The sequence below is a fragment of the Gymnoscopelus braueri genome (assembly GCF_963280865.1).
Source record: "Gymnoscopelus braueri genome assembly, chromosome: 18".
NCBI classification, from domain to species: Eukaryota; Metazoa; Chordata; class Actinopteri; order Myctophiformes; family Myctophidae; genus Gymnoscopelus; species Gymnoscopelus braueri.
The window spans coordinates 843,103-863,102 of NC_137618.1; the positions used below are offsets into that span (position 1 = coordinate 843,103).

At 39.6% G+C, this 20,000-nt stretch overlaps 1 protein-coding gene across 1 annotated transcript in view; it reads right to left on the reverse strand.

The window, feature by feature from the left end:
• Positions 1-20,000, reverse strand: part of LOC308105811 (low-density lipoprotein receptor-related protein 1B-like) — a gene marked incomplete at its 3' end in the record, with an annotated part of 706,266 nt that overhangs the window by 146,194 nt on the left and 540,072 nt on the right. The window contains 7 exon segments of the mRNA XM_080456736.1: positions 1,371-1,490; positions 3,183-3,299; positions 4,618-4,711; positions 6,140-6,288; positions 6,987-7,175; positions 15,183-15,382; positions 18,160-18,341. Coding sequence (XP_080312862.1) covers positions 1,371-1,490; positions 3,183-3,299; positions 4,618-4,711; positions 6,140-6,288; positions 6,987-7,175; positions 15,183-15,382; positions 18,160-18,341 — 1,051 coding nt within the window.

Genomic DNA, 20,000 nt, shown 5'->3' on the forward strand with positions numbered 1-20,000 from the left:
GCTAAATGCCTAAATTGAGAATTGTATCAGCTCTGACAGCGTGATAAAACCTCTTCCTGGAAACGGTTCCAAACCCTATAGCTATAAGACCTGAACACCTTAAAAAACCCTTAAACAGCTTCCTGACATTGTATTCTCTGTATACTGAACCGTAACATGGTTGTTGAACGCCAGACCGGAAGTGGCAGCAATGCAGCGCTGCAGCAATACTTCTTTGTGAATGCTCAAAGCATCACAGATAATAATGCTTTTCATTTCAATGGCGCAGCGTTCATAAAAAAATAAATAAGTGCATTTAAAACCACAAAACCAATCATGCCGTAAGTTTGAGTCGGGGTGAAGTAATTAGCCTTCACCTTAATTAAAGCTTAGACAAATCTCGCCTCTCTCTCTCTCTCTCTCTCCCCCCCCTCCCATTTCACTCTCTCACTCTCTCTTGCTAATCAAACTGTGAGACAAATCAGGCAGTTTGGAAACACATGAGGTGTGATGTTCTGATAGCTAGGATTACATCACCAGCTCTCAGCCGCTCTATGATTCAGTGATATTTAATCCCCCTTTGCAGAGAACATTCTATTACATGGTTTGCTATTGGAATAGCTAATTACAGACTAGACGCAGCACGCTACCAGGCGACAGTACAGTATGTCTATACTCAGTGGTGGAAAAAGTACAAAACCTGGGTCCTACGACTCCTACGACAAACTTACTGGCCTTCTCCTTGTGTTATATGTTTTGTGTGTTGATGGACAGGAGGGGATGTTTATGAAAATACGGAACAAATTACGTCCCATATTGGTTCAAAATGGGACTATGGGACCCTGGTCGGTAACACAGCAAGTCACTTTGCTAATTATAATAGTAATTCTAATGTATTACTGATTGGCGTTTCGGTAACGCGTTATATTACCCGTTACCGCAATTTGGTAATATATTACAGTAACGACTCGTTACTGTAACGAGTTACCCCCAACACTGCCTACCAATGACATCATCGGACGGCAGGCCATTTGGACATTTCAAAAAGATTTCAGACTTTTTAAAAAACATTTATTATTAATTAAGGCAAGAACAATGGCTTCTATTTCAACTAACTGACTTTCCAGAAATAGAATGGCTGTAGTTTCCATTAGCTTGAATTCCGCATTGATGATGTCATTGGTAGGCAGGTTTCTGAACTGCCCATAGCCCACTGTGGCCAATTGTGCCATTTTATAATGAGTGATGTGCTCCTTTAAGCCTTATATCAATGTATTTTTTTTTAAACATTTCTGAATATCTTTTTTTTGGAAACCTTTGAAAATCTTGGCCTATAATGTCCAGAAAAGGGGGGCTCCAGGTGTAAAGTGGTAAAAGGAGGAGATGCTTACGACAGTCGGTTTCATCCTCCCCGTCTCCACAGTCATCCTGTCCGTTGCAGCGCAGGTTGAGAGGAATGCACTTCTGCTTCCTGGTGCATTTAAACTGTCCTGACAGGCACATGTACGTCTCTGTGGAAACAACAGCAAATAAACACATCCGTTAATGTTATTCCAAACCAGTGCTTCTCAAACAGGGTTCCAGGAACCAACACAATCTGTCTAATCACTTTAACCCGGGTTCAAGACCTGGTTTAAAACGTTACATATTACAGCTATAAACAGATTGAGAACATTAATAGTTTCATATTACAGCTATAAACAGATTGAGAACATTAATAGTTTCATATTACAGCTATAAACAGATTGAGAACATTAATAGTTTCATATTACAGCTATAAACAGATTGAGAACATTAATAGTTTCACATTACAGCTATAAACAGATTGAGAACATTAATAGACCTGGTAAAACGTTACATATTACAGCTATAAACAGATTGAGAACATTAATAGTTTCACATTACAGCTATAAACAGATTGAGAACATTAATAGACCTGGTAAAATGTTACATATTACAGCTATAAACAAATTGAGAACATTAATAACATATTACAGCTATAAACAGATTGAGAACATTAATAGTTTCATATTACAGCTATAAACAGATTGAGAACATTAATAGCTTGAGAACATTTCATGTATAAAATGTAAATGCAAAGTGTGAATATTATATTTGATATTCAAGCATTCACTCTGTGCTATACATTACTCCCTGCTGCTCAGTCAGCACAGATAACCATTTAAAAGGATCCCTGGCTATTCAGCCAAATATGTCTTAATACATTATAATTGCCCTCTAGAACTAAAATATATTTTTTAAAACACCTTAAATATTGTATTTATTTTAGAAACAGTTCATCTTTTACTCCAGAGGGGCAATGCCCGTCGCACGTTGATGATGTCATGTGTCCATGTGTGGTCTAGCCCTACGGAATGTAGGGAATGCATGTGAACATAAAACATATTTAAAACATTGATTTGATGCTCATATTAACCTTAAGAAGCATTACATTGGTTTTTGATAAAGAACCCTGAGCGAAAGCAGAGTCTACTGGTGGTGCTGGGGTGGTGGAGGGAGCAAACCAAGCACAACAACAAGCACAAGAGGAAGAACAATGAATCAGATGAGCTTAAACAAACAGCTGCTTTACACGTCACATACAGTACATCCACCACATACATACATGTAGTGTTGCACATGTATGTTAAACCTCTGGAGTGCACTGTATCTGCCTGAACCAGCTGGCATGCTACACATCATATCATTGTGGTGACAGGGTTGATTTCGTCGACTAAAACTATGACGATTTTTTCACTGACAAAAACATAAATAAATAAAACATAAATAAAAACTAGACTAAAATGTTAGTGAGGGATCTAGTGGAGAAGAGATCCAGTAGAACTAAAAGACAAGTCATTATTTGTTTGGTTGCGCTTGGGTGTTGCGCTCTGAAAATAGCAGATCTACAAGCTCACAACGCGTCACGCTGCGACGTGTTGTGAGCTTGTAGATCGGCTATTTTCAGCATGCAACCAAGTGTAAAATCAGCCATTACGACGCCATCAAGGCACCGACAACATACATTTTAGTCGACTAAATCAACTGTAGATTTAGTCGACTATAATCTTATGATGTTTAGTCGACTAAAACTAGACTAAAAGCAAAACATTTTAGATGACTAAAACTAAATTTTATTGTATTCAAAAGACTATGACTATCAACATTTGCTGTCAAAATCACCACTGGAGACAGGAACGTACCACAGTTAGCTTCATCAGAGTTGTCTCCACAGTCGTTCTCTCCATCACAGATGAAGGGAGGCAGAGCACAGAGGCCGGTGCCACACTGGAACCGGCCAGGCTGGCATTTGAATTCCGCTGTTTGAGGGGAGACACAGCGCATCTTATCTCTGGGAATGCATATTACAGCAGTAATGCAGAAATACAATAAAAACAATACCACCGTGCCTGTGAGAGCTAATCGAGCAACCATGTCAATTAATTTACTGTAGAGAGTTGGGCAGAAACCTTGTATCTCCATATTTCAAGTTTTTTCCATAAAATCAATGCCCTGCTTCATCATACAAGAATGTTGCACAATATAGCAGAGCTACTGCTATGAGCTTGGAGATCGTCTATTTTTACTTTAAATGTATTTTGAATAATACGAAAAAGGATAACGGTATTGGACATACAAGGTTTCCACCAAACAGCGACGATTTAGAAAATATAAAATTTTCCCCCCAACAAAAAGAGGAAAAAATAGAAAAAGTGCTCCTCGGAGCACAGGTCTCCGTCAGGTTAGGTAGGTTATTGTGGCCTCCTGGTGGCGCTATAATAGGCCAACGTGAAATGGGTGCCATTTCTTCTTGGGCCTTTCACGGCAATCAGACCTTGCATTCATGATTTGAGGCATTTTGTTCCAAAAATGTGTTTTGCTAAATTAGACCTGCTGGTGGCGCTATAACAGGCCAATGTGAAAAGGGTGGCATTTCTTCCTCGGCCTAGTGGGAATGTGTTTGTGAAATTTCACGGAAATCACAAGCTGCGTTCATGATTTGAGGCATTTTGTTCAAAACGGACCAATCCTGCAAATTTTGGAAGCCAACCTTAGCCAATGAGGATGGAATATGGAAAATCGGACAGATCCGTGTTGATCACATGACTATAGAGATACTATGTAACGATTTGCATGATGTTTGGATAAAATCTGTAGGAGTAAATGGGTTTTGCACAAATCGGCCTCCTGGTGGCGCTATAACAGGCCCATGTGAAAAATTTGGGACAGAGGTTCTGAATTGGCATCCAGGGAGTGTGTCTGCACAGTTTCGCAGCGACCGGGCCAACGGTGCCAGAGATTAGCTGCTAACACACAGATGGACGGACGGACACACGGACAAACACACGGACACACACACGGACGGACAGGGGGTAAAACATACTCTCTCGCCATGCCTTTTGGCCTGGCGGAGACAATGAACTCACTCTACATGGGAGTGGTATTGTGAAAGGGTTTATAGTTGTACGTTTTACAGAGAACAAAGGGCTTTGAACCCCCTCCATCCATACTAAGTCATGCTCCATTTGAAAATGGCCTCGCAGCAGCTTTTTGCTACAGTTAGCCTGATATGGTTTGGACTTCAAACGCATGTGTGGTGGCGTTTGTTTTTGTTTTGTTTAAAGGACAAAAACTCACGGCAGTCTGCAGGTTCATCGGACCCGTCCCCGCAGTCATCCACCGTGTCACACTTCCACCAGAACGGGATGCACTCATCCGTCCCACAGCGGAACTGCAATCATCAGAACACCACAGAACAACATCAGACCCACAGAACAACATCAGAACACCACAGAACATCATCAGACCCACAGAACAACAAAGAAAAGAACATTTAAATAAAGAGGCAACAATTCAAAGTCAAAAACAGAATTTAACAAGGTGTTTAACCCATTCAGACCGGGAACGCATCGGTGTAACCACTTTAACCATCATTTTATACTTTGGCTGTTCAAAAAAAGCAGATCTACAAGCTCATAGTGGGAATATATATATATATATATTTTTAAAGCAAACATTTTTAACTCAAAACTTTGCTTCTGAGGATTCTACAAATGATTTTTGAAATGTCTTCAAAAATCCTAACAGTTAAACATTTTTTAAAACCTACCTATATATATATATATCTAAATATATATATCAGTGGTTCTCAAACCTGTTCAAACCACGTATTTATCCACGGACCCCCATCTCAAAATATTTAGTTCCAGGGACCCCCAGAAGCAAATATTTTAGTTAAAAGTGTTTATTATATTCAAAGATTTGCACACATTTTCACAATTTCTTTCCTCAAAAATAGCAGATCTACAAGCTCATAGGGCGGCACTCTTTGAATAGACAAAGACATCTAAAATGACAGAGATGCGTTCCCGGTCTTAATGGATTAAATATATATATGTATATGTATATATATATATATATATATATATATATATATATATATATATATATATATATATATATATATATATATATATATATATATATATATATATATATATATACACAGTATATATATATATATATATATATACACAGTATATATATATATATATATATATATATATATATATATATATATATATATATATATATATACACAGTATATATATATATATATATATATGTATATGTATATGTATATGTATATGTATATGTATATATATATATATATATATATATATATATATATATATATATATATATATATATATATATATATATATACACAGTATATAGTATTTTTTCATTCACTTCAAAGCCAAAGAACAGAATGAATATGCTAACACGCTTCCATGGGCTCTATGCCACAGGATCACGGCAAACCAGAAGATAAACAAAGAGAAACCATCATGAAACGCCTGAATCTGCTTTAGGGGACAAAACATACCAAACTGAACCAAACAAACAGTACAATAAAAGAAATAGAAAAAAACAGTTGAGACCTGGTAGGGCAGAGGGGTCTTCAGGCCAAGGACCCCTTAGCTGAGAGAGAGATGAAGCAGGGACCCCTTCTCTATATGGTATACAATTGTGTTTTTTTTGTTTAACTTTGTCTGCTCTTTTTTCCCCTCTACACCACAAACCTCTTTGCCAAAAAAGCTCACAACGTTGAAGACCCCTGTGGTATGCTGGAGGTGGGATTGTAATTGAAGCTGACCTGACTGGAGGTGCAGTTGGAGAGGCAGGTCTTGTTGTCAGCTGCCAGGTAGAAATTAGTGGGACAGGCACACTTGTGTTCCCCGCCTGGGGACAGCAGACACAGGTGGCTGCATCCTCCATTTGCCACCTGACACTGGTGCTTGGCCACTGAGCAGGAGAGAGAGATGCCAAAGTGTATTTCACACACCATTTCCCTCCTAACACTGTAAAGAGCCATAACCACACCACTAATACCACTAATACTACTACTGCTACACCACTAATACTACTACTAGGGGATGGGAGAGGGGACCAGTGGTGGAAAAAAAGTACTCACATGTTTTACTCAAGTAAAAAGTATAAATACTGCAATGTTAGAAGTACTCTGTTACAAGTAAAAGTCTGGAATTCAAAATGTACTTGAGTAAAAGTAGAAAAGTGTTGGTATCCAAATGTACTTAAAGGACCAAAATTAAAGTACTAAAATGTTTGAAAATAGCAGATCTACAAGCTCACAACGCATCGCGATGCGACGCGACGCGTTGTGAGCTTATAGAGCGGCTATTTTCAAATAGCCTATGTATAAAATAGGGCTAAAGTGGTTAATGTATGTTTCATAATGTAATAATTTATATCAGCAAAGTAACTAGTAACTCAAGTTTTCAAATACTTGTAGTGGAGTAAAAAAGTACAATATTTGCCTCTGAGATGTAGTGGAGTAGAAGTAAAAGTAACCGACAATTGGGAATACTCCGGTGAAGTAAAAGTACCACAAAATTGTACTTAAGTACAGTACTCGAGTAAATGTACTTTAGTTACTTTACACCACTGGCGGCGGCGGGCGGGGAGGAGGATGGACGCTTTACCTTCGGGCTGGCGGAGGGAGTGGTAGACTTTGATGGATTTGATGGCCTGCCAGGAGTTGAGCAGCTCGATCCCCTGAGCGCCCGTCGTCTTGTGCGCCCGTCGCAGAGACTTGGACTTGCCGTCCGTCCAGTAGACGAAGTCCTCGAACAAGGTCAGCGCCATTACCCCCTGGATGTGGTCGTACGACACTGAGAGAGAGAGAGAGAGAGAGGGGCCAAGCGGGCCCCACCAAAGAGTCAGACCAGACAGGGAGACCCGCGGCCCCCCGGGGAGGATTCAATCCTATTCTGGTTCAATTCAATCAAATAAAACAGCTAGTGCTGCTCCCTTCACATCGGGCGTTACAACATCACCTTTAGTGCCTCTTCTCTGTTACAACATCACCTTTAGTGCCTCTTCTCTGTTACAACATCCCCTTTAGTGCCTCTTCTCTGTTACAACATCCCCTTTAGTGCCTCTTCTCTGTTACAACATCCCCTTTAGTGCCTCTTCTCTGTTACAACATCACCTTTAGTGCCTCTTCTCTGTTACAACATCACCTTTAGTGCCTCTTCTCTGTTACAACATCCCCTTTAGTGCCTCTTCTCTGTTACAACATCACCTTTAGTGCCTCTTCTCTGTTACAACATCACCTTTAGTGCCTCTTCTCTGTTACAACATCCCCTTTAGTGCCTCTTCTCTGTTACAACATCACCTTTAGTGCCTCTTCTCTGTTACAACATCCCCTTTAGTGCCTCTTCTCTGTTACAACATCACCTTTAGTGCCTCTTCTCTGTTACAACATCCCCTTTAGTGCCTCTTCTCTGTTACAACATCCCCTTTAGTGCCTCTTCTCTGTTACAACATCACCTTTAGTGCCTCTTCTCTGTTACAACATCCCCTTTAGTGCCTCTTCTCTGTTACAACATCCCCTTTAGTGCCTCTTCTCTGTTACAACATCACCTTTAGTGCCTCTTCTCTGTTACAACATCACCTTTAGTGCCTCTTCTCTGTTACAACATCACCTTTAGTGCCTCTTCTCTGTTACAACATCACCTTTAGTGCCTCTTCTCTGTTACAACATCACCTTTAGTGCCTCTTCTCTGTTACAACATCACCTTTAGTGCCTCTTCTCTGTTACAACATCCCCTTTAGTGCCTCTTCTCTGTTACAACATCCCCTTTAGTGCCTCTTCTCTGTTACAACATCCCCTTTAGTGCCTCTTCTCTGTTACAACATCCCCTTTAGTGCCTCTTCTCTGTTACAACATCCCCTTTAGTGCCTCTTCTCTGTTACAACATCCCCTTTAGTGCCTCTTCTCTGTTACAACATCACCTTTAGTGCCTCTTCTCTGTTACAACATCACCTTTAGTGCCTTCTCTGTTACAACATCCCCTTTAGTGCCTCTTCTCTGTTACAACATCACCTTTAGTGCCTCTTCTCTGTTACAACATCACCTTTAGTGCCTCTTCTCTGTTACAACATCACCTTTAGTGCCTCTTCTCTGTTACAACATCACCTTTAGTGCCTCTTCTCTGTTACAACATCACCTTTAGTGCCTCTTCTCTGTTACAACATCACCTTTAGTGCCTCTTCTCTGTTACAACATCACCTTTAGTGCCTCTTCTCTGTTACAACATCCCCTTTAGTGCCTCTTCTCTGTTACAACATCCCCTTTAGTGCCTCTTCTCTGTTACAACATCCCCTTTAGTGCCTCTTCTCTGTTACAACATCACCTTTAGTGCCTCTTCTCTGTTACAACATCCCCTTTAGTGCCTCTTCTCTGTTACAACATCCCCTTTAGTGCCTCTTCTCTGTTACAACATCACCTTTAGTGCCTCTTCTCTGTTACAACATCCCCTTTAGTGCCTCTTCTCTGTTACAACATCCCCTTTAGTGCCTCTTCTCTGTTACAACATCCCCTTTAGTGCCTCTTCTCTGTTACAACATCACCTTTAGTGCCTCTTCTCTGTTACAACATCACCTTTAGTGCCTTCTCTGTTACAACATCCCCTTTAGTGCCTCTTCTCTGTTACAACATCACCTTTAGTGCCTCTTCTCTGTTACAACATCACCTTTAGTGCCTCTTCTCTGTTACAACATCACCTTTAGTGCCTCTTCTCTGTTACAACATCACCTTTAGTGCCTCTTCTCTGTTACAACATCCCCTTTAGTGCCTCTTCTCTGTTACAACATCCCCTTTAGTGCCTCTTCTCTGTTACAACATCCCCTTTAGTGCCTCTTCTCTGTTACAACATCACCTTTAGTGCCTCTTCTCTGTTACAACATCACCTTTAGTGCCTCTTCTCTGTTACAACATCACCTTTAGTGCCTCTTCTCTGTTACAACATCACCTTTAGTGATGTTGTTATCTCTTGAGTGTAAAATGTAACCAAATGGACACTTATAGATCTTTAACTCTTGAGAGTGTAAAATGTAACCAAATGGACCCTTATAGATCTTTAACTCTTGAGAGCGTAAAATGTAACCAAATGGACCCTTATAGATCTTTAACTCTTGAGAGTGTAAAATGAAACCAAATGAACCCTTATAGATCTCCAACTCTTGAGTGTAAAATGTAACCAAATGGACCCTTATAGATCTTTAACTCTTGAGAGTGTAAAATGTAACCAAATGGACCCTTATAGATCTTTAACTCTTGAGAGTGTAAAATGTAACCAAATGGACCCTTATAGATCTTTAACTCTTGAGAGTGTAAAATGAAACCAAATGGACCCTTATAGATCTTTAACTCTTGAGAGTGTAAAATGTAACCAAATGGACCCTTATAGAGCTTTAACTCTTGAGTGTAAAATGTAACCAAATGGACCCTTATAGATCTTTAACTCTTGAGTGTAAAATGTAACCAAATGGACCCTTATAGATCTTTAACTCTTGAGAGTGTAAAATGAAACCAAATGGACCCTTATAGATCTTTAACTCTTGAGAGTGTAAAATGAAACCAAATGGACCCTTATAGATCTTTAACTCTTGAGAGTGTAAAATGTAACCAAATGGACCCTTATAGATCTTTAACTCTTGAGTGTAAAATGTAACCAAATGGACCCTTATAGATCTTTAACTCTTGAGAGTGTAAAATGAAACCAAATGGACCCTTATAGATCTTTAACTCTTGAGAGTGTAAAATGAAACCAAATGGACCCTTATAGATCTTTAACTCTTGAGAGTGTAAAATGAAACCAAATGGACCCTTATAGATCTTTAACTCTTGAGAGTGTAAAATGTAACCAAATGGACCCTTATAGATCTTTATCTCTTGAGAGTGTAAAATGTAACCAAATGGACCCTTATATATCTTTAACTCTTGAGAGTGTAAAATGAAACCCAATGGACCGTTGTTAATTATTGTTAAACATCTGCATTACTTCATTTACAAGAAGTCTTACACAATTAGAGAATGTAGAAAGAATTGTTTCTTTATCAACGTTTGCCTGTTATCTCTCCTATGGTTATAGGCTCTATACCACATCAATACAGTCTGTTATCTCTCCTATGGTTATAGACTATACCACATCAATACAGTTATCTCTCCTATGGTTATAGGCTATAATACCACATCAATACAGTTATCTCTCCTATGGTTATAGGCTATACCATATCAATACAGTTATCTCTCCTATGGTTATAGGCTAAACCACATCAATACAGTTATCTCTCCTATGGTTATAGGCTATAATACCACATCAATACAGTTATCTCTCCTATGGTTATAGGCTATACCATATCAATACAGTTATCTCTCCTATGGTTATAGGCTCTATACCACATCAATACAGTTATCTCTCCTATGGTTATAGGCTCTATACCACATCAATACAGTTATCTCTCCTATGGTTATAGGCTATAATACCACATCAATACAGTTATCTCTCCTATGGTTATAGGCTATACCATATCAATACAGTTATCTCTCCTATGGTTATAGGCTCTATACCACATCAATACAGTTATCTCTCCTATGGTTATAGGCTATACCATATCAATACAGTTATCTCTCCTATGGTTATAGGCTAAACCACATCAATACAGTTATCTCTCCTATGGTTATAGGCTATAATACCACATCAATACAGTTATCTCTCCTATGGTTATAGGCTATACCATATCAATACAGTTATCTCTCCTATGGTTATAGACTCTATACCATATCAATACAGTTATCTCTCCTATGGTTATAGGCTCTATACCACATCAATACAGTTATCTCTCCTATGGTTATAGGCTATAATACCACATCAATACAGTTATCTCTCCTATGGTTATAGGCTATACCATATCAATACAGTTATCTCTCCTATGGTTATAGGCTATAATACCACATCAATACAGTTATCTCTCCTATGGTTATAGGCTATACCATATCAATACAGTTATCTCTCCTATGGTTATAGGCTATAATACCACATCAATACAGTTATCTCTCCTATGGTTATAGGCTATACCATATCAATACAGTTATCTCTCCTATGGTTATAGGCTCTATACCACATCAATACAGTTATCTCTCCTATGGTTATAGGCTCTATACCACATCAATACAGTTATCTCTCCTATGGTTATAGGCTATAATACCACATCAATACAGTTATCTCTCCTATGGTTATAGGCTCTATACCATATCAATACAGTTATCTCTCCTATGGTTATAGGCTATAATACCACATCAATACAGTTATCTCTCCTATGGTTATAGGCTCTATACCACATCAATACAGTTATCTCTCCTATGGTTATAGGCTCTATACCACATCAATACAGTTATCTCTCCTATGGTTATAGGCTATAATACCACATCAATACAGTTATCTCTCCTATGGTTATAGGCTATAATACCACATCAATACAGTTATCTCTCCTATGGTTATAGGCTCTATACCATATCAATACAGTTATCTCTCCTATGGTTATAGGCTCTATACCACATCAATACAGTTATCTCTCCTATGGTTATAGGCTCTATACCACATCAATACAGTTATCTCTCCTATGGTTATAGGCTATAATACCACATCAATACAGTTATCTCTCCTATGGTTATAGGCTATAATACCACATCAATACAGTTATCTCTCCTATGGTTATAGGCTCTATACCACATCAATACAGTTATCTCTCCTATGGTTATAGGCTCTATACCATATCAATACAGTTATCTCTCCTATGGTTATAGGCTATAATACCACATCAATACAGTTATCTCTCCTATGGTTATAGGCTATAATACCACATCAATACAGTTATCTCTCCTATGGTTATAGGCTATAATACCACATCAATACAGTTATCTCTCCTATGGTTATAGGCTAAACCACATCAATACAGCTTGGATGGAAATGCAGACAAAATAGTGTCCAACGACAACAAAATATTCTAAGTCTTGGGTCTGAGAGTCTAAATCTCATCAAGCGGTGGTTCTGTGGCTCAAATGCTGAATAAATAATGGACCTTGACATGAAAAAGATTGAAAAGCCTGCCTTAGTGCATCCTCTGCAACACCATGTGAAAACCTTCACATTTTTCAAAATCTACAACTGCATCCATTTATCAAACTATACAGTTATCATTTCATAATCATCTGTTCTGCAGTGTCCTGCAACACTGCAGGATTCTACAGAATGGTATCTATAAATGTTTTCGCACAAGGAGCTGTTGCTATCATTCAAATGATTAATAGCAACGCTATCAACGATTGAATGAAGCCGATATTGTACCTTTTGTGAGTTTGTGGCTAAATGCTTAATTTATGCTCACTTAACCAATTCATTTTAGATTTATTTGGCTATTCAAAAATAGCAGATATCTAGCAGAGATCTGCTATTTTTTGAAAAAACGTGAACATGTGTCACTGCAAATCTTTAAATCTCTCTCTCTCTCTCTCTCTCTCTCTCTCTCTCTCTCTCTCTCTATATATATATATATATATATATACATAGAGAGAGAGAGAGAGAGAGAACATTTGTAAAATATTTTTGTTCCAGCGACCCCCCGAAGCATGGATTTGAGTTACAAATGTTCGCTTCAAAAATATATATATATTCAAAGATTTTCACGATTTAAAAAAAATAGCAGATCTACAAGCTCATAGTGCGGCACTCTGTGCCGGGTTTCCGGGTAGATCAGCTATTTCCGGCCGTACGACACGGTCATGCAACGGGAGTATAAATCCGGCTTAACACATTGAGTGCCAGAGGTTTTAAAAAAAAGGGTACAGCCAATATTTTCAGTGATCACCGTCCTCACGGTGATCCCCTCATTACACATTTTATGATTATGAAAAACGGTCCGGACTGTTTTTGGCACTCAATGTGTTAACTGTCAAAAGTCGCTGGACGGAGATAGTTTGAGAAATGCAGTGACCACAGTACACATCTATAGTGACCACTGTGACCACAGTACACATATAGTGACCACTGTGACCACAGTACACATCTAGTGACCACTGTGACCACAGTACACATCTATAGTTACCACTGTGACCACAGTACACATCTATAGTTACCACTGTGACCACGGTACACATCTATAGTTACCACTGTGACCACAGTACACATCTATAGTGACCACTGTGACCACAGTACACATCTAGTGACCACTGTGACCACAGTACACATCTATAGTTACCACTGTGACCACAGTACACATCTATAGTGACCACTGTGACCACAGTACACATCTATAGTGACCACTGTGACCACAGTACACATCTATAGTGACCACTGTGACCACAGTACACATCTAGTGACCACTGTGACCACAGTACACATCTAGTGACCACTGTGACCACAGTACACATCTATAGTTACCACTGTGACCACAGTACACATCTAGTGACCACTGTGACCACGGTACACATCTATAGTTACCACTGTGACCACAGTACACATCTAGTGACCACTGTGACCACGGTACACATCTATAGTGACCACTGTGACCACAGTACACATCTAGTGACCACTGTGACCACAGTACACATCTAGTGACCACTGTGACCACAGTACACATCTAGTGACCACTGTGACCACAGTACACATCTAGTGACCACTGTGACCACAGTACACATCTATAGTTACCACTGTGACCACAGTACACATCTAGTGACCACTGTGACCACAGTACACATCTATAGTGACCACTGTGACCACGGTACACATCTAGTGACCACTGTGACCACGGTACACATCTATAGTGACCACTGTGACCACGGTACACATCTAGTGACCACTGTGACCACAGTACACATCTCTAGTGACCACTGTGACCACGGTACACATCTATAGTTACCACTGTGACCACAGTACACATCTATAGTTACCACTGTGACCACAGTACACATCTATAGTTACCACTGTGACCACGGTACACATCTATAGTGACCACTGTGACCACGGTACACATCTATAGTTACCACTGTGACCACAGTACACATCTATAGTGACCACTGTGACCACGGTACACATCTATAGTTACCACTGTGACCACAGTACACATCTATAGTGACCACTGTGACCACAGTACACATCTAGTGACCACTGTGACCACAGTACACATCTATAGTTACCACTGTGACCACAGTACACATCTAGTGACCACTGTGACCACAGTACACATCTATAGTTACCACTGTGACCACAGTACACATCTATAGTGACCACTGTGACCACGGTACACATCTAGTGACCACTGTGACCACAGTACACATCTCTAGTGACCACTGTGACCACGGTACACATCTATAGTTACCACTGTGACCACAGTACACATCTATAGTTACCACTGTGACCACAGTACACATCTATAGTGACCACAGTACACATCTATAGTGACCACTGTGACCACAGTACACATCTAGTGACCACTGTGACCACAGTACACATCTATAGTGACCACTGTGACCACAGTACACATCTAGTGACCACTGTGACCACAGTACACATCTATAGTGACCACTGTGACCACAGTACACATCTATAGTGACCACTGTGACCACAGTACACATCTATAGTGACCACTGTGACCACAGTACACATCTAGTGACCACTGTGACCACAGTACACATCTAGTGACCACTGTGACCACAGTACACATCTAGTGACCACTGTGACCACAGTACACATTGATACCTGTAACACCATCGCTGTGCGGCAGCCTGCTGCATGCTGACATAAACCTGGACCAATAGCAGCACTCCATCTCACCTTTGTGTCTCTGCGTGCCGTCCATGTTGGCAAACAGGATGTGCGTGTCATCGGCCCAGTAGAGTCTTTTGTTGGTGTAGTCGATAGTCAGAGCGGTGGGACTATAGATCTCTGTGTCAATGATGACCGCCTGCCCTCGGCCGTCCATGCCGATACGCCCGATGTGCGGGGACTCGCAGCAGTCCACCCAGAATGCATACCTAGGCAAGAAGAAGCACATCACACACAGGGAGGGTTCACACAATGGCTGGACTAACAGAAAGGAGATCAATGGCCAGCAGACCGTATCCCTGATGCATCAAATTGGAAAAGCCGCCACCTGGTGAGCGAGCGACGCGGTCAAAGAGTTCCTCTGACTCAGTTCTGCCCCGTCCAACCCTGCTGTCCACACGTATAGGTCACACGTTAGACATTAAAGGATGACTACGCGTATTTAGGAGCAAGGTAAAAACGAACGAGTCAAGAACCAAACCAGGATTTTAAAAAATGATATAAAATAAAATAATAGTTAGGACTTAAATGTAGCTTATGTTCTGGTGCACTTGGTGTCTGAATAAAGCGGCATTCACCATCAGTGTTGTAAAGTAACAAAGTACATTACTCAAGTACTGTACTTAAGTACAATTTGATGTACTTTTAATTCTACTCCACTGCATCTCAGAGGCAAATATTGTACTTTTACGCCACAAACATAATTTTAATGCTTTAGTTACTAGTTACTTTGTTGATTTGCATTATTTTTTTATAAAACATACATTAACCACTACAGCCCTATACACATTTCGGCTATTTGAAAATAGCCGATCTACAAGCTCACAATGCGACACATTGTGAGCTTGTAGATCTGCTATTTTCAAAAGATTTCTAGACATGTTATACATTTGAAAACTTGTGAAATGGGACCTTCAGCACAATGAGTACTTTCTACCTTTGGCACTTTAAGTACATTTTGATACCAATACTTTTGTACTTTTACTCAAATAAAAATTTAATTCCGGACTTTTACTTGTAATAAAGTACTTCTACATTGCAGTATTGATACTTTTACTTAAGTAAATCATTTGAGTACTTTTTCCACCACTGACTACCATTCAAACTGAGCAAGATAACAAAAACTATAACTATATGGATAAGTATGTGAGCGTCCATACTTATGTACAATAACGTCCTGTAAACAGTCCAGCTGCGTCAGAAAGACACGTAATGTCATGCAACAGAATATATGGATAATCTGACCAATTATTCATTATAAGGAGGCGAGATAGGTGTACCCTATACCTGAGGTACTAGCGTTAGCATCAAAATAGTCTCCTCATTATCTTACATCAATAACAAAACTTTCCGAGGGTGAGAGTGATGGATTCCACTGAACTTTTTCATGTCAAGGACCCCAAAAATTATATGTACCGTAAATTTCGGACTATAAGCCGCGACCTTTTTCCCATTTTTCGACCCTGCGGCTTATATAACGGTGCGGCTTATCTATGGATTTTTACAGCTAACGGCCACTAGGGGACCTCCTAAATCTTTACACCCGCGGCTTATAGTCCAGTGCGGCTTATATATGTACAAATCATTCAATTTAGCTGCTGCGGCTTATATTCAGGTGCGGCTTATAGTGCGAAAATTACGGTATTTGGCCGCGGACCCCCCATCTCAAAATAGTTTGTTCCAGGGACCCCCCAGAAGCAAATATCGGAGTTAAAAATGATTTATGTATATTTAAAAAACATATATAATTCAAGATTTGCACAAATTTTCAAGATTTTTCAAAAAATAGCAGATCTTCAAGCTCCTAGCGCGGCACTTGGTGCTGCGCTATGACCTTGTATATCTGCTGTTTTTTAGCGAAAGAAATCTTATGCTTACAGTCTAAATGGGAATTGAATAAGTGAAGTGAATATACCGGTAAACGTATTTAGGAGTGAATGCATGTATAGTCTGATTAGTCTATCAACAATGAGTGGAAGGATGGATGTATGCATGCATGGTCTATCAACAGTCTGTAACGGTCGGTGTAATGATCAATACACGATGCTACTTCTAGTCCATCAATGCACTCTCAGCATCAAGCCCATCGAACGCATCAGACACTGTCTGCGTTGGTGACACCTAATGTGCAGCCAGTGTTGCCATGTCCGCTTATTATAAGCGACTTTGGGCTTGTTTTTCTGTAAAGTTGCTTGTAAATATTGGTAGTTGCGTTTCTTTTTAAGCTTGTTTCTAAAGTGTACTTGCTTATTTAGGCTTGCTTCCAATTTTGTATAATTATTATTATTTAACCCAGTGGTTCTCTTAATGTGTTTCATGTTTTGTGCCCAGGGGAGCATTGGTGGTGTTAGAAAGTTTCAAAAAATATTCCAAATATTCCATATTTTATTGCAGGAGTTTTTGAAAATAGCTGATGCATAATAGCTTTAAAGTGCTCATGTGGCCTGATTTACTACTTTTGGGCCTGACCTAGACCTAGGTTGCTTATTTCTCTCACAAAACCTGGCAACGCTGTGTGCAGCGATTCTCCTCTCCCTGATTCTGCACAATGGCCTTGAAAACTGCTTGATATGCAAGGCCCTTTGCAGTGCATTCTGGGTATTATAGGATCAGCCAGCCACGTGCAATGTTCAGAATGGGATCTACAAGTTCACAATGCGTCACCATGGGATGTGTTGTGAGCTTGTAGATCTGCTATTTAGGTATAAAATAGGGCTAAAGTGGTTAATGTATGTTTTATAATAATAATTGCAAAGTAACTAGTAACTAAAGTTTTCAAATAATTGTAGTGGAGTAAAAGTACAATATTTGCCTCTGAGATGTAGTGGAGTAGAAGTAAAAGTGTAGACAATTGGAAATACTCCAGTAAAGTAAAAGTACCTCAAAATTGTACTTACGTACAGTACTTGAGTAAATGTACTTAGTTACTTTACACCACTGGTCCTTGATACCTTGGACTGTGTAAAACATGTTTGTGTGTACCCACCCAGTCTGGGGGTCCAGGGCCAGGTCTGTGGGGGTCCGCAGGCCGGAGCTGATCAGGACGGTGGGGTAGAGGCCGTTGGCCTTGGAGACCTCCAGGGTCTTCCTCTCCACGTCACACCAGTACAGGTTCTTACCGATCCAGTCCACCGCTAGGGCGCTGGGCACCGCCGTCCTGTGGACGATCTGGTTCAACATGAGAAACAAGACAACACAACATGAGAAACAAGACAACACATCGGTCAGTGTTGATTTGACAGCTAATTCTGATTTAGTTTTAGTCAGTCTTTTGAATAACATTCCATTTAGTTTTAGTCATATTTTAGTCATCTGAAATGTTTTACCGTTAGTCTAGTTTTAGTCGACTAAATATCATAAGATTATAGTCGACTAAATCTACAGTTGATTTAGTCGACTATAATGTCTTGCCTTGCCTTGATGGCGTCATAATGGCTGATTTTACACTTGGTTGCATGCTGAAAATAGCAGATCTACAAGCTCACAACGCGTTGTGAGCTTGTAGATCTGCTATTTTCAGAGAGCAACACCCGAGCTCAACCAAACATAAAATGACTTGTCTTTTAGTTCTACTGGATCTCTTCTCCACTAGATCCCTCACTAACATTTTAGTCTAGTTTTTATTTGTTGACGAAATTGTCAATATATTTAGTCTTAGTTTTAGTCGTCATGGCTTAGTAACATAAAAAAAATGAAAACGTTGAAGACCCCTGCTTTAAGGGTCTGGTACACAAAACTAAAAAGTAAAAATAAGGCATCTTAACTCTTAACCTACTCAACCCGGGAAGGCATAGTGAGTCATTTTAGATTTTATTTGGTTATAATCTTTATTTTATACTTTGGGTTATTCAAAAAATAGCAGATCTGCAATGTTTCTTTTTGAAAGATCTTGAAGATGTGTGCAGATCTTTGAATATATATATGGGTTTTTTTAAAGCGAAAATGTTTTAGTCAAATCTTTGCTTCTGGGGGTCCCTGGAACTAAATATGTTGAGATGTGGGTCCGCGGCCAAATCATATCACCTTCGTTGACACGGAAAAGTTGGAGCACCACCGATATAATAACATACCGTTAGGATTTAGAAAATATTTTTTGATATGTATTTGGCCACAGACCCCCATCTAAAAATGTTTTGTTCCAGGGACCCCCAGAAGCAAATATTGGGAGTTCAAAATGTTTTAAATGGTTTAAAATATATATATGTTCAAAGATTTGCACACATTTTCAAGATAAAAAAAACCCAGCAGATCTACAAGCTCATAGCGCGGCACTCGGTGCCACGTTAGGCATTTTCTTGTTTGTTTGTTTGTTAGCTAAACCAGTTGTTATGGAATAAACAATAACTGTGCCAGCTGGCAGATGAAACTGTCACTTTGAAAATAGTATTTCAAACGTCCCAGCCAGCAACCCATGCAATCTGTCATTAAGGGACATTATGAGCTTTGAGTCCTTGTCTATATTTTTATTTTTGCATGAAAATATACACCTGTAGCCTAGACACATAGAATGAGCCATCCCGTCAGTCATTTAGAGAAAATCAAGCTTCAAACACTCTCCAAATGTCACAGATTGAGTAAAATGTTTGATTAGAACTGTATCTCCACATTTGGGTGTGGGGGGGGGGGGGTCTTTTTTGTTAATATTCACTGAGTAAGCCCAGCCTCTGGCACCATGCCATAATAACCATCTCTCTGCATTGATCCCAACGATTGCTTCATGTTCAGATGAAGGTTAGCTTGTTGATAAATGTCAACATTTAAATACGGTTCATCAAAACAAAGATCGGTAGGACATTACATTAAAGGGGTAGTTCACCCCCAAAATGA